The sequence below is a fragment of the Aquarana catesbeiana genome, linkage group LG03, assembly GCF_042186555.1.
Source record: "Aquarana catesbeiana isolate 2022-GZ linkage group LG03, ASM4218655v1, whole genome shotgun sequence".
Lineage (NCBI taxonomy): Eukaryota > Metazoa > Chordata > Amphibia > Anura > Ranidae > Aquarana > Aquarana catesbeiana.
This window is the reverse complement of record NC_133326.1, coordinates 581,306,639-581,323,648: the sequence shown is the minus strand read 5'-3', so window position 1 is coordinate 581,323,648 and position 17,010 is coordinate 581,306,639. Positions and strand designations below refer to the sequence as shown.

Genomic DNA, 17,010 nt, shown 5'->3' with positions numbered 1-17,010 from the left:
TAAAACAATGAGCTTACTTTATAGATCCTTGTAAACTTACTTTATGTATCTTTATAACATTGTATACTCAATAAACTTCTTTTGACAAGGAGATTCAAACAGAAGACCTTAGTGCTCCAAGCCAGGGGTGCTATTCACTAGGTTACTGTGCTGCTTACATGGTCTTGAGCTCATATCACACACACATATGCATAATTAAAATGGCCGTTCCCACTGCCTGCACACTAAATGCTCCGATTTAATGTGTGGGCAGCTGTCAGTTTCTCTGCAGTGAGGTGTCCTGAGGGGGGAGGTGTGCATTCCAGTGCATTACACAGTTTCCTTTTTTTCTGATAACTTTAATTGAAGTGTACAAAGTGACACTTCATTCATGTCACCACACAGCAGCCCGGTTCATTGCATTGCTGTGCAGTAACATATGGTGCCTACCTGTGCTCTGCAGTAAAATATAAAATGTCCGCAATTTACAATTGCTCAATTCACAGCACTTTTGGACTGCATTGCAGTGCCAAAAGTGTACATAGAAAACAATTGTTTTTTATGTGCCCAAGTGGTGAGTGTGCTCATTCAAAATGGAAACATGCCAGTAATGTGTACAGGATGCAATACAGCCCAATTCATCCCAAATTCACCTTCTTCAGTCTATTGTTTAGTTGTAATTGTAAGCACTTAAAGTGGTGTTCCGGCCGAAATTATATTTTTTAAATAAAAATACCCCTATAATACACAAGCTTAATGTATTCTAGTAAAGTTAGTCTGTAAACTAAGGTCTATTTTGTTAGTTTATAGCAGTAGTTTGTTATTTTATAAACTTACAGCAGGCCGTGGCCATCTTAAGTCTGGGCATCTGAAGCCAGACTGTATTTTTTCCTGGATCTCATCCTTGCAGATCTCGCACATGCTCAGTGCAGCACAAGCAGTGTAATAGGTTTCAGGTCAGGTTTCCATAGCAACGGCAGTGTCAGAGAAAGTTGCCGCCCCTTCCCAGAAGGCATTGCAAACAGGAAATGATGCAATGGGCCGCGGCCAGGGAGGAGGAAGTGAAAAATGAATACAGTAGCTATACAGTAAGTGCTGAGAAAAACATTTTTTAAATATCCAATTCGTTTACAGTGCACAGTTTAGTGAGGGATGCTGAAGAGTTTTAAAAGTGGGTGGAACTCCACTTTAAGGACCGGAAGGATTTGCCCCCTTAATAACCAGGCCATTTTTTGCGATGCGACACTGCGTCATTTTAACTGACAATTGCGCGGTCGTGCGACCTTTACCCAAACCTAAGGTAGGTATATGGGGAGGGGGGAGCTGCATGCAGCAAGTTTTTTACCGTAACGCATAGAAGCATTAACCACTTGCCGTCCATGCTATAGCCGAAAGACGGCTGCAGCGAGGACTTAATTTGCTGGGAGGGCGCCCCTGGATGTCATCCCGTGCTTGAGCAGCCTGCGCACCCCTTGGAGGGCATGCGTGGCGTGCTCTGTGATCAGCGAATCTATGAGACTCGCCTGATCACAGATTGGAGTAAGGGGTCGATCCCGACCCCTTACCACGTGATCAGCTGTCAGTCAATAACAGCTGATCATGTGATGTAAACAGAGCCGGTAATCAGCTATTTTTCCTCCTCACGCTGGTACTGTGAGGAGGAAAAAAAAAGGCGATCGCCGGCGGCTGAGAGAGGGACATCGGTCCCGATCGTGGAGGTGTCACCAGCGTCACCTACCAGTGCCCACCAGCGTCACCTACCAGTGCCCACCAGCGCCACCTACCAGTGCCCACAGTACCACCAATCATTGCCCACAGGGTCACCTATCAGTGCCCACAGTGCCGCCTATCAGTGCCCACAGTGCCACCTATCAGTGCCCACAGCGCCGCCTATAAATCACCAATGAGTGCATCATTACCAGTGCTGCCTATCAATACCACCTACCAGTGCCACCTACCAGTGCCCATCAGTGCCACCTATCAGTGCCCATCAGTGACATCTATCAGTGCCACCCATCAGTGCCACTCATCAGTGCCACCCATCAGTGCCGTCTTATCAGTGACATCTTATCAGTGCCCATCAGTGTCGTCTTATCTGTGCCTATCAGTGTCGTCTTATCTGTGCCCATCAATGCAGCCCATCAGTGCCGCCTCATCAGCGAATATCAATGAAGGAGAAAAATTACCCGTTTGCAAAATTTTATAACAAACTATAAAACATGTTTTTTTTTTTTCAAAAATTTCTGTCTTTTTTTGTTTGTTTAGCAAAAAATAAAATCCCAAATGGTGATTAATTACCAGGAAAAGAAAGCTCCATTTGTGTGAAAACAATTATAAAAATTTCATTTGAGTACAGTGTTGTATGACTGCGCAATTGTCATTCAAAGTGTGACAGAGCTGAAAGCTGAAAATTGGTCTGGGCAGGAGGAGGGTTTAAGTGCCCAGTAAGCAAAAGGTTAAGGAAAAAACCTTCAGCCTTTACAACCACTTTAGTTGAAAAGGCAAATAAGTCAAATAATTAGCAGGCTAGATTGTATTTGTATTTATTACCTATTTATATTCTGTGTGACCTGCAATTTCTAGCATTTGTGCACTTGTAGCTTTGTAAAGTGTCATATATGTAAAATGAGACCTCCAGGAATTTTATTTAGAAAAGACGATGGTTACCTCTGTGTTTTACATTCTGAGATTCGACTTTCTAAAATCTCTCATGGGAATGCAGTGGCACCATTTACTCCCATTCATGCATATTTTTAAATGGAAATAGTTGCAGAGCGCACCAATGGTTAGTTCTACAGTTTACACTCATACATAGGATGTTAGACTGGAGAAATGATGTAAGAAAGGGAGCCATATGGAACACAAAATACTTTCATATGTAGAGGGCACTGTTCTTAGAGACCAGTACTAGGCGCTATCCACTTTTGCAGATGGTAATGAACAAGACAGCTGCAAAGTACATAGATACCAACATCTTCTTCACACTCATTGGGTATGATTCTTAGTAACCATGAATAGTATCTTCATAGATATCATCAATTTTAATGTTATTCACAATCACAAAACATTTCATAAGTTCAAATGACAATTTGCTTATACGCTCAGACAGGGGTATTGCTAGACCTTGGCACCCAGGGCACATGCCACAGGTCTTCTACTTAGTCCTCCTGGAGTCTCCTTTGTTATATGGTATTTATCTACTTTTCAATCCATTTAAATATGTTGTCATCATAATGTTATAATAAAGTTTTTATACCAATTCATTTGTGTTCTTTTAAAAATATTGTATTATTCTTAGATTTGATCCAAAGTGGTCATCATGGTAACCTACCAGCCCCTCAATATTTTAATCTATGTGCCCAAAGGTGCCTCTGGTTTGTTAGGAATAGGGATGAGCTCAAAGCTTGGTTCAAACACAAGTTCGGACTCAACTTAATAACTTGGGTACCTCCAAAGATAAGAAGAAAGAAAAGGAAACAAAAAAGGGATAGAGACCGTGGGAGAGTTCCTTATGGTGTAGTTGTTTGACAGATAATTGGATGAAATATATGATGAAAAGGTAAATTGCAATGGTGTACTCACATCTGTGAGGTTGCTGAGCTCACTAATGGGGGATCAGACAACCTGAAGTGAAAGCCTGCAGGGAATATGGCTGTCCCTGCACAGAGTAAGGTCGCTCTTGATGCTTGGTGGGGTGATCCGGACAATCCCGCGCTCTGTGATCTCAGGATTCCGGTGTGTTCACAGTAGAGTGGTTTAGGAACCTAAAAAGATGAGAAACTTGTGTCAGCAGAGGCGCCCAAATGTGAAGGAGAAGCTTTTCCTTCACATTCAGGCGCCCCTGCTGACACCAGTTTCCCATCTTTTGGGGGCTCTTAAACCTCTTACTGCAGACTGAACTTTGGATGATCATGGTTCTTCCAGCATTACTTTGCCACAACATCAGGAAACAACATGTAATCAACCACATAGAGTATATTAACTTACAGCGGAGGACATATAGACATCAAAGAATGGCTGGACAAATGTAGGCTTCTGAAAGATCATTCCATTTACCAGCATTCCTAGATTACCGAAAAAGCATGCCATGTCAATGTAGGCAGCAGGGGAACCGACTAGGGAAATAACAGTAATCAGCTGAAATAACCTGCATGGCTGTTCTTCATTTCCCCTGAGATCAGCCATTTGCAGGTATCTAGTGCTGATTTATGGCATCCATAGGCATGAGGATAATCACTCAATCTACCCAAAATGAGCTTGATGAAGCAACAGAAGTCTCAAGTCTGTAGGAACATTTATGCTTTCCTTAAAAATAGATTAAATTGATTTTCTGAAAGGCAATTACAGCTAGGAAATAAGTGATTTGTGAATTGATAATGTTATCCAGTGAAGATTGCATCTGGGCTGACACCCTATAATTTGAGTTATCTGTAATCCAACATAGCCAGAGTTCATAAAGCTCCTCATGGGGAGGGTTCTTTTTGAAGCATGTGCTGGGTATGTTCCTCTCCTACTGCATGCTGCTTCTCCTACTAGATTCAAGCCTTCAAAGCATGTGCATTTCTGGTCATACTGTCTGTGTTTGAGTGTTTGTGCGTGTATTTGTGTGTTTTCATACCCCTTGAGAGCAGGGGTTCCAATTGACACAAGGGGTCTCTGGGTCTGGATTACCTTCACTTCCTTCATCTATTCATCCCTGGATCCTGTTGGCTCTCATCTAGAGGGGTGGAGTGTAGACAAGCATGGTGATAACAAGGTTCAGCCCTTGTCAGAGGGGAAATCTTCCTTATTTCTCTTGCCTGGTGCCCTATGTACATTACATACTTCTCACCGCTGCACTTTGTACATTCCACACATCTGACCCCTGCACTATGTACATCCCATAATCAGATTCCTACACTCTGTACTTTCCACACATCTGACCCCTGCACTATGTACATGCCACAATCGAACCCCTACACTCTGTACATTCCACACATCAAACCCCTGCATTCTGGGCATCCCACAATCTAACCTCTTCACTTAGTACGTTCCGCACATCTAACCCCTGCATTCTGGGCATCCCACAATCTAACCCCTACACTCTGTACATTCCAAACATCAAACCCCTGCATTCTGGGCATCCCACAATCTAACCTCTTCACTTAGTACGTTCCACACATCTAACCCTGCATTTTGTAAATTTCACGCATCTGACCCCTGCACGTTGTACATTCCACAATCTAACCCCTACACTTAGTACATTCCACATGCCTGAAGTCTGTACATTCCACACATCTGATGTCTGAAGTCTGTGCATTCCACACATCTGACGCCTATGTTCTGACCTCTGCACTATGTACATCCCATAATCTAATTCCTACACTCTGTACATTTCACACATCTGACCCCTGCATTTTGTACATTCCACAATCTGATCCCTGAACTCTGTACATTCTACACATTAGACCCCTGCTTTTTGTACATTTCACACACCTGATCCTTACACTATGTACATTCCACACATCTTACCCCCACACTCTGTATGTTCCACACAACTGACCCCTGCACTATGTACATTCCACAATCTGACTGCTCAACTCTGTACATTACACACCTGAACTCTGTACATTATGTACATCTGACCCCTGCACTCTGTAGGTTACACACACCCAACACCTTAACTCTGTATATTATATACATCTGACCCCTGCACTCTGTAGGTTACACACACCTGACACTTGAACTCTATACATTACATACGTAAGACCCCTGCACTCTGTATGTAGGCTCAAGTTTTAAGCCCCTCCTACTGTTAACACAATCTCATTGCATCAACAATATGCTGCCTCTTTTTTTCTCCTCTGGCTGTACAAGAATGCCTCCAGATTTTCACACCCGTGATGTATTAATAAATGCAAGGGTACATTAAGATGTGTCTTTTATATGTGCCTGGAGTACAGGAAGTGCAAAGCACTGCAGTCCATGGTGATCAATGAAAAATCAATTTATTGATGTTATACAGCGCATCCGGAAAGTATTCACAGTGCTTCACTTTCCACATTTTGTTATGTTACAGCCTTATTCCAGAATGGATTTGATTCATTATTCTCCTCAAAATTCTACAAACAATACTCCATAATGACAACGTGAAAGAAGTTTGTTTGAAATCTTTGCACATTTATTAAAAATCCCAAAATTAAAAAAATCCCAAAATTAAAAAAATCCTGCTTTGCATACAAATGGCACACAATTGTCAGCCAACAAACCCGAACTTAGTGACGTACTAGACATATTACAAGCCAATAAAGAGGAAGTTCAATTGTCATGCGCCACCCTTTGGGCTCCTGCTAATTTCATGTTAGTAGAAATTTGGAGAGTGTTGATTGGCGCTTTTCATTTTGCGCTTTTCATTTCGTGCTCTTCAGGTCATTTTTGAACGGCCGTTCGTCAACCAGCCATGTTGCGGAATCGGAGGAGATAACTTGTTATTTATTATTGGCCTTGGAGTTATTGCTTTGACCCAAGTCCAGTCCAGGAACAGGAGGAGGAGGATTGGTTGCTTTATTAATCATGACCAATTATGTCATATGGCTTTGCTGCGGGAGCTCCAGGAGAATAATCCAGATGATTTTCGGAATTATCTCCAGATGACAGACCCCTGCTTTCACCAACTCTTGGCATTGTTGACCCCCTATATTAAGAAGCAGGACACATGCATGAGGCTTTTATTTTATTTTTTGGTTGAATAATGATTTGATTTGGTATATATATATATATATATATATATATATATATATATATATATATATATATATATATATATATATATATCATGTATCTGGTATAATATATTTTCTATATTTTTGGATGCATAGAATGCACTTTTTGGTTAAGTTCTATTGGCAGATAGCATGTCTAATTTTATTTGTTTTTTTAATGCACAATAAAATTGTGTAGAAAAATAATTGGCTATGTGTTTTACTTCAAATGACAGTTTGGGAGTAGGCAGTTACATTTTTAAAAATACAACGTAAAATTAACAAGGGACACCAACATAGTTGTATCTTTGATGTTAAAAACGACGGGATAATGGTGTTGTGGTAACTTGCCTCCCCAAAAAAACAAAAAAAAAACAAGCATAATAATATTATTCTTGATATCACTAGAAAATAAAAGCCTTTTAAAATACATTTGGCAGAACTCCATCAGTATCACCAGCAAAGCAGCTTCATTATTATCCCATTAAAAAAGAAGAGAATTGTGCGCTGCGTTTTGAGATTTCATAATTTGCCACGTCCCGAATGTTAATTCTCAGCTACGAATGCTAGTTTACAAGACCGACCGCTTCTGGCTCGTCCTTGCTTCCGAGCATGCATGTTTGTACTTTGGACTTTTGTCTGACGGACTTGTGTACACACGTTTGGAAAATCCGACAACAGACCGTTGTCCGTGGAAAAATTTAAAGCCTGCCATCCAATATTTGTCCGCAGAAAATCCGACAATTGTCCAATGGAGCGTACAAACGGTTGGATTTTCCACCAACAGCCTGTCATCACACAATTCCCGTCAGAAAATCTGATCGTGTGTATGAGGCTTTCGTTTCACTCGCAGCCATGACCTGTTATTGTACCCAGACATCAATCCCTCACACTGTTCTGCTGATAGACGCATAGATGAAGTAAATGCACACACCGGTGATTACCAGCACACTCAGGATGGTTGCTGAACATCTGACTGCATTTCTGTACCTTATACTACATGTATTCCCCAGTACTAGCCACACATTACATCCTCATTACCTTACAATCCATTATCCTCATAACAGGCAATACTGAAGGACACACAGCTCTACAAATGTGCAGTTGGATTGTAGATGAATAGAGTTCATCTGTAGGAACGTGAGTCTACACCATCCATAAAGACGCTTATTGTACACTAAGCCACTGGTTGGTACATAGGACATAAGCCTCAATTGTACAAATGAAACAGAAGACATTGGGAAAGAAATAAGGAAGAGCGATCACTGACTTGTTTTTGAAAGCACATGGCACATGGCTGTCATCTTAACTGTGGCTTTACTACTGATGAGGAACAAGCACTTGCATGTTAAGTGTTGGGACATCTGATATGCACAGTCATTTTATGGGTCAGGGACTAAATAGTGGAGATAAGAATAACCAAGTCATCTGTGCCAGTTCCCATATGTCTGTCTTGATAGGTTTCACTATAGTCTGGTGGTATCTAATTAAACAAAAAGCATTCTCCCTCCAGTTCCTTTTTATTCATGTCATTGTATTTATGACTATAGTACACCTTATGGATTCAGTGTCAGTTTAGTCATTTTCACAATCAGACTATGCAGCGTGCAGCAAAGAAAATATGAGCAGAATAATGTCACCCATAATGACTTGTCATCAATTACCCTCATTATTAGATTGATAAAAGGATCGCACATTATCACCACTTTACTTCAAACCAAGGATTAGCTATCAAAAAACATTGCTACCAGCTGCCAATTTTATTTTCACAAGAAGCTGCACACTTACTGATGTCACACAAGCTATATATCAGAGTGATCACCTCACCCGCATTTGGCTTTAGTAATTCCTCGCTAAGAAATGCATTATCATTTTCAATGGGATCAATAACTTAAAGTGGTATTAAAGTGGAGCTCAAGCCCCCCCCCCAAAAAAAAAATTAAAAGTCAGCAGCTACAAATACTGTAGCTACTGACTTTTAATATTAGGGCACTTACCTGTCCAGGGATCTCGCAATGTTGGCACCCCGGTCGATGTTTCAATCGGCTCTTAGGTGCTGCCGCTGCCATTCAGTGTAAGGTAAACTGGAAGTGAAGCCTTTGCAGCTTCACAGTTCCCTACTACACATGCGTGAAGTGCGCTGTGCTTTCTGAATGGTCCGGCGGCGGTGGAAGGAGGAGAGGGGCCAAACTTCCAGGGGACCTTGCCATGGTAAGGTCTTCCGAAAGTGGGGATGGGTACCTCTTAAAAACATTTACCCGCTCCCCCCTGAAAGGTGCCAAATGTGGCAGCGGAGGGGGGAGGAAGCAGACAAGTGGAGCTTCCCCTTTTGGGTGGAGCTCCACTATAAAGACAAAAGCAAACATTATTGTAGCTTAAAATATCTTAGCTATGAAGGCTGCATTAGCGCCACTTTACTGTCTTTCAGGCTTTAGGGGGGTCGAACTGTGGCCAGTGAGATTAGAAAAATTCCCCAATGTTATTGGGAATAAACAATGCCCCATCATTGATTTTAGTGGTAGAAATTGTGCCCCATTGTTGGTGTCAGTTGAAGGATTAGTGCCCCAAGGGCCAGATAAGGGCAGGCAAAAGGCCACATCAAGCCCCCAGTCTGCAGTTTGGAGACCCCTGCTCTAGGGTAAAAAGTTTGAGAAAGGCTGTACTAGTGCATTTAACACCACCCTCCCCCCAAACTGAAAATGCTGCTATCCGGGGGTGTCTCTGTTGCCCCTTCATCCAGAGTGTAGACCCCCTAATACATGAACTGTTTTACTGGCCACCAGGTGAAAATAGAGGAGGAAAAGCCCAAAAAAGAAAACGAATGCAGCCACCACATCTAATGATTGGTAAGCTGCAGTATATTACATTTTGGGTACAATACGGCTTTAAATTTGAAAGTGATTTCTTGCTCTGATGTTCTGCCATTGAGTTTTAGCAGCGTTCATGTCGGTGGCATGATCACTTGCAACAATTGCTCTTAAGGCATCTTTGTGGAATGTTGCTCAAATCATAGAAATAGAATGATTTGTTGCAGAGGCCATTGCTGTAGCACTATTGCCAGCAACTCTACGATTAAACCAATTACAGCGATTTATAGCAGCGATTAATATTCTTCCCATCTGACATTAGCCTTACACATGCCACAGCATTCATACACACTACAATTCTTACACTATGCTTCTGGTTTACGAAATAAATGATTATTTTACTGTGGAATAATTCCACTGAATCTAAAAAATGTTCACAGATATACTGACAAGGATATGTTTAGTAATATTTGACCAATTCCACCATACTTTCACATATACAGTATTGTAGTAATGAATGGCCCCATAGAGAATTGCCTAGCTTAACAATTATGTAACAAACTGGACATGTAACATTTGTATCAGCCCAAGCAGTTACATCTCATTTCCAGGGAAACTATTCTTCCAGTGTATCTAAAGTGGGCACCCTTGTTCCTATCAATTGTGACAGCTGAAACAACGGTGGGACCACCATTGCCATGGGTGTCTGCAGGACTTTTTTCGGGGGGGGGGCATAATTTTAAGAAAACCCATGCTCCACCCCTTTTCGACAATGTCATGAAGGGTAAGGGGCTTACTTATTATCACATAAAGTGCAGGCATGTGCCCATTGTATGCAGCCTTACTGTGCCCATCAATTGCAGCCTCATTGTGCCCATCAAACGTGGCCTGTACAGTACAGAGGGTGTATAGGGGGTGGAAGGTATTAGTATATACAAGAAGGACGGTGGGTGTATATACAGTAGCTGTATACAGGACAGATGATGTATATCTGCAGTCAGTGATGATGGAGGAAAGTCTCTATATACAGGAAGGAAGGTGGGTATATACAGCTACCTGTATATAGAGACCTTCCTCCATCTTTACTGACTGCAGATATACATCCTCTGTCCTGTATACAGCTATATATACAGGACATATGATGTATATCTGCAGTCAGTGATGATGGAGGAATACAGAAAGGATGATAGGCGTATATAGCTGTACACAGGACAGACGATATGATCTTTCCTAAATCTGGCACCCCCCTTCACTGATCATACCTGTATTCACTCAGCTGCCCCCCTCATCTGTATATATGTCAGCCCCCCCCCCCACACACACAGCTCTGACCCCCCTGTACACAAACAACCTCCTCCCTTCACTTGTACTCACAGCCTCAACTTGTAAGGTGGTCTTCCTTCTCCCAAGTCCTGTTTCCACATGCCCCTGGGAAAATACAACAGGCAGCAAAGCAAACACGAGGGGCACACATACAGGAAGCAGCTAGAGGTGGCAGTAAAGAGCATTGTAAGCTCAATGACACAGATCTGCAGAAACTGTGGAGCCAACTCGTACAAACACAGAGAGCCAGCACAGCTACAGATGCGGCCGTGGTGGACCCTTGCCGATTCCAGGGGGGTCACTCGCCCCCCCTTGCCTCTACCTGCGGACGCCCATGACTATTGCCTGTCCTCCCTCTGAACATGCTAGTCGCCTGGCTGTCTTTAGTATCAATGCTTTCTGAGCCAGTGATCTGGAACAAGTATGCAGCAAGTGAAGTCAGAACCCCTTATCTGCATATTGTCCCAGGTCAGTCATTCTATAGATTTAAATCTGCTGGATCTGCATGACAACCAGTTAGCTTTTTTAGAAAGAAAGGTCGGTCATCAATAGCAGCTTCCATACATTTCATTTAAAGCAGTTTAAACCCAAAACCAAACATGTAATATATTGCGGCTTACTGCTCATTAGATGTGGTGGCTGCATTATTTTTCCTTTTTTAGGCATTTTCCTCTGTTTTCACGTGGTGATCTGGCCAGTAACACACCTCATGTATTAGTGTATCACACAGGGGCGACTTGTCAGGCGACCTAGCCGCCTGACAAGTCGCCTCCCGTTCTGTACAATGGAACCGTTCTAATAGGAGCGACTTAGAAAAAGGTTCCTGTACTACTTTGGGGGCGACTTGGGGCGACTTGCACAGACTTCTGTACAGAAGTCGTTTTGCAAGTCGCCTCAGTGTCCGAAATTCCGACCGTGTGTGGGCTCCATCTGACTTTTTCCATCGGAATTTCCGACACACAAAGTTTGAGAGCAGGCTATAAAATTTTCCAACAACAAAATCCGTTTGCGTAAATTCCAACCGTGTGTGGACAATTGCGATGCTACTGCCCCGTTTATAGTCCCGACGTACGTGTTTTACGTCACCGCGTTCAGAACGATCGGATTTTCCGACAACCAGTTTGAGCCAACATCCCTCAGAAAAAATCCATAGATTTTGTTGTCGGAATGTCTGATCAATGTCCGACCGTGTGTACAGGGCATAAAGCTGGATACACATTATACAATTTTTGTCGTTCAATTTCCTTTAGATTTACCTTCAACTATAATGTAGTGCAAGGGCCTGCCTGATTGCATACAATTTGAATGTGTTTAGGTTTGACCTCATATTATATATATGTTTTTTGTTAAATGTAAAGGAAAGTTGTACAAGAAAATTGTTTAAAAATTGTAAAGTGTGTAGCCAGCTGTAGGTGTACTAGCAGATTTACATACACTAACAAATTGAAGTCCATTTCCAGCTAATACTTTTTAGGTAGTTACAGCAACAGTTTGGTCCATCATTGTAAGCACCCCTGACTGTTGAAAAACAAAAGACTTACTTCATAGATTGCCAGGTGAAAATAAAAGAAAGAAAGCTTAAAAAAAAATAAAAATAAAAAGTATGCAGCCACAAGAGCTAAGAAATTGCAAGCTGCAGTATAATACATGTTTGCTTTTGGGTTTAATACCACTTTAAATGTAACATCATTTTTTTTTTCATCATTTTCAAAGCCACTCGTCAGTAAAAGTGATTTAAAGGCCTAAGATATGCAATGGATTTTTCTGGCACAGCTGGACAGTACTGACAACCAGGGAATGTTAAAACATGTTGAGAGGTATGTTTTTGTTTATAGCAAATTGCACAATCTTTATTCTGTATCTGTTTTTGAATCATTTGAGATTTTTGTTCTATTTTATCTCATCAAGTTGCAACTGTTTTTAAAACAAAGAGATACAATCAATAACACAGTTTGCATATCATGTTAGCAGCATTTTGTGCATACAAGCAGCTTGGATCCCAGACTGCCAGTCACCTGATATAAACCCTCAGACCCTTTGGTCAGCTGTCACTGTACATACAAGGCATATGTCTGTCCCAGCTCAATGCCCCAGTGTGCTAGCACTTCTGTTGTGTTCCTATGTCATCATCAATCCTCAGAACACACTGCTGCACCTTGCAGCTGACAGCCTGGCAAAATCATTTCCTTCCACCAAATCAGCTCCATTTATAAACCTCTACTTCCAATGCACTCTAGACAAGGAGCACAATGAAATGCAACAATGCCACAAAAACACCTGCAAGGACATAAATACACAGGGCTGCGGAGTTTAATAAAGGGAAGGAAGAGTGTATACATGTGGAGAAGCACTTGTCTGCTGTGCACTATTCACAAACACTAGTGACAACCAAAACATATTCCTAATACTTGGGAAGTTGTAAGAACTTACGATAATCAAAGGTGCACAGTCTAATCTGACAAATGCCCATAGAGACATATACAACATACATATGAATACATGAGTTATATAGTATACACTTTATAATATAAACATAACATATAAAAAATATATTATAATACAATACTACAAAAAATATATACAATATACAAATTAATATACAAGTTTTTACAATCTATAATATATATATATATATATATATATATATATATATATATACATAATTATATATATATATATATATATATATATATATATATATATATATATATATATATATATATATAAATCTATAAAATGTACAATATAATATTACACATTGGACATATCCAGTAGATATAGGTAAGTCATTGAGGCTGATTTGTAAAGGAGTTGAGAAGCTTAACTCAATAAATTGTGTAAATATTGCATTATATATTACACAATCTATAGCATTATATAATGTAATGTATAAAATGTACAATACAATATTACACAATGGACATATCCAGTAGATATAGATAATTACTGAGTCATAGAGGCTGACTTGCAAAGAAGTTGAGAATCTTCACTCAATAAATTGTGTAAATATTGACTTCAATTATCCAATCATGCTAAGAGCATATTCGTGTTTACTTATTTTATCTGCCGATGATTGGGTATTCAAAGCATTTTTTTTTTTACATGATTGGATAACTGAATTGAATATTCACACAATTTTCTTTTGTGAAAATTCTTAACTCCTTGTGGGAATCAGTCTCTAATATTTGTTGTGTAAAGATTTTCAACTCCTTTTGGAAATCAGTCTCTATCTATCTTTCTCTCTCTCTCTATCTATCTTCAAAGTCATATATGAATATACAGTCTTATATTAATTAGGTGCCTCTTACCTGTCCAGGGCAATGGCTGTCATGGAGTATATGCTGGTGAAGACAGCAGATATAGGGAAGAAGTTATGGAACTTGCAGTAGATGAGACCATAGTACCAGTGGTTGTGGATGGCATAGGTGAAGTTGATGACTGTGTTGAAGGCTGACATGGAGGCTTCAGCAAATGCCAGGTTGACTAGGAAATAGTTGGTGACAGTCCTCATTCTCTTGTGGGCTATTATGATCCACATGACAATGATATTCCCAACCAAAGACACGATGACTATAATGGAATAGGCTACAGACCAGAGGGCTATCTGCCAAGGCGGCTGTATAAACTGGTTAATTTTGGTCCCATTCTGTATAGTGGAATTAAGGACTGAATCATTCTGCGCTGAGATATTACTATTCATGATTGGAGACTATCAACAGGCTGCTGAAATCCCTTCAAGAAAAAAAAAAAATAATAAAAAAAAAAAAAACTTTAAAGGAAAGAGGTGAGATCAGCTGGGAGCAGTTATCCCACTTGGCAGGACAAGTCCCATGGGCAGAAGGCTGGGCACAGGCATCCAAAGGAATGTGAAGAGGGACAGGCAGATGGGGGGTAGAAGTGGTGCTACAGCAGGCTGGGTCCAAGTCCAGAGATTCGCCCAAGGCAGAGGTGCTGCAGCAGTCTGGGTCTATAGGTCCAGAGATTCGTTTAGGGTGAATGGTGCTGCAGCAGTCTGGGTCCAGGTCCAGAGATTCGCTCAGGGTGAATGGTGCTCCAGCAGTCTGGGTCCAGGTGCAGAGATTCTCTCAGGGTGCTGGTGCTGCAGCAGTCTGGGTCCAGGTCCAGAGATTCGCTCAGGGTGAATGGTGCTGCAGCAGTGTGGAGTCCAGCAGATCCTGGACTTATGAAGTGTGTGCCGGTGCGGCGGTGGGATGGCAGTGGTACAGAGCCGGTCCGGTGCTGTCCCTTCTCCTGCACTGAGTGCCTGCCGTGTGATTCATGTTTCCAGAGTTATACTATCACAGCCTGACAGGGGATTTAAAGTCGTGGGGAGGGGCGGGGCATGATGACAGGAGGGCGGGGCTGCCGAGCTCAGGACTGAAGGCAGCCAGAGGTAGAAGCTGGGTCAGGGCATACGGAGCGTGGAGCTCCGCTACGGCGTAGGGTGCAGACATAGCCAGGCTGGGGGGTAAAGATATCCCCTTTATGTGTAAATGCATGCAGTGGAGGAGCCATTTTATAGCCGGGAGAGACTTGATGAGGATCCCAGACTGTGTGCAGTCATCGTCCTGGCTGGCAGTGGTATGGAGGGGATTTGGGGGGGGTTCAGAATTTGGTGCCAATTATAACTGCAGGGAGCGGACTGTCATCTGCACCTGGTGCTCCTCCATCACACAGGGCACACAGATCTATAGGAGCTCCGCTTGGCACCGATCGGGATGTGTGATCTCTTCATTCTTCATCATTGTCTGCCAGTGGAAATGCAGCTTGCAATGACAGATCACGATGTGGATTCGGAGAGATGCGATATGAAAGAAATGACAACCACGAATACTGCTGATCATCAGGGACAGGGATGTGCCCCCCTCCCCATTATACTCAAGGGATGGATTCCATCACAGCAGGATCCGATATAGAATTCATTCTGCTCACTTCAAGCTCTAAACTTGTAAGGAAAAAAAATAAAAAATAAATAAATATATATATATATATATATATATATATATATATATATATATATATATATATATATATATATATATATATTTATTACAAAGGGGTTACAGCACAGATAGCATACACTTATAGCCAGTAATATAGCAACTTCAGCCACCCCTGCCCTTTTTTTTGTTACCAACCTGCACCATGCAATGAAAATTGAGATATAAGCGTTCAAAACTTAAAAGAGAAATATGTTTTTTTTTTTTTTTTTTTTAATTTAATAAACATTCTTACCCAGGTGTACCTCAGTCCAGTCCTGCATCTGCCCCCTGGTGCCTCTAAAGCTGGAAACACACTATATAATTTTCTTTAGATTTTTTTTCTTTAGATTTACCAAAACCATATAATAGGAGGTCAAACATAAACACTTTCAATTTGTTTGCAATCAGGCAGGCCCTTGCACTACATAGTTGAAGGTAAATTGAAAGGAAATCGAACAACAAAAGTTGTATAGTGCGTATCCAGCTTAAGACTGAGAACCGAGCGATCAAACATCGCCGATTGCTCAGTTTTTAGTGCTCCCCAAGAAGGGAGCTGGTGGCTGTCAGTCACCAACTCTCTGCCCTGCCCCCTCCTTGCTCACTGGACCGCTGGGCTGTGGAAGGGGCGGGAGTAGCCAGCTCAGGCTTTAGGTTGAGAGGCTGAGCCGGGTGGTGGTCCAGGCATTTGGGCGGATCTTGACTCCATTGTCACGATCTTGCCTGAGCCTGGACCGGCTCTGTGACGTCAGCAGACAGCGGACTTCAGCCCTCTGTCTGTTGAAACTGGGTCACAGGAGTGCAGAACAAACTGCACTCCTGTGAGCCACAGGAGAAGTACAGCCAAGTGAGCTTTGGCTGTACTTCTCCTTTAAATAGCTTTATATACACCACACATGAGATACTAAGAAGGTGTTTACCCTTATTAACCCTTACCCATAGCAAACCTTTATAAAATGGGGATTCTTAGTTACCTCATATTGCAATAGATGTTCCAGCTGCCAAACTGCATCCCAGTGATCCCTCTCTAGCCAGTCCCTACTCTTGTCTTTAAGATTTGTCAACTCTTGTTTGCTAAAATAGCTACTCTTGAGTGTGGACATATAGGGGTTGATTTACTAAAGGTAAATAGACAGTTGCCCTCTGCAAGGACAGTTGCTCCAGAGCTTAGTAAATGAGCAG

The 17,010-nt window shown here is 41.7% G+C and overlaps 1 protein-coding gene across 2 annotated transcripts in view; it reads right to left on the bottom strand.

Annotated features, from left to right (window-relative positions):
* Positions 1 to 15,719, bottom strand: part of TACR1 (tachykinin receptor 1) — a 425,921-nt gene extending 410,202 nt beyond the window's left edge. The window contains exon 1 of one of the 2 annotated variants that reach the window (XM_073621978.1): positions 14,158 to 15,719. In XM_073621978.1, the coding sequence (XP_073478079.1) occupies positions 14,158 to 14,549 (392 nt within the window). In that variant the 5' untranslated portion in view covers positions 14,550 to 15,719. The remainder of the gene's footprint in view (positions 1 to 14,157) is intronic. The other variant, XM_073621977.1, reaches the window with a different exon arrangement.
* Positions 15,720 to 17,010: the final 1,291 nt, after the last annotated feature.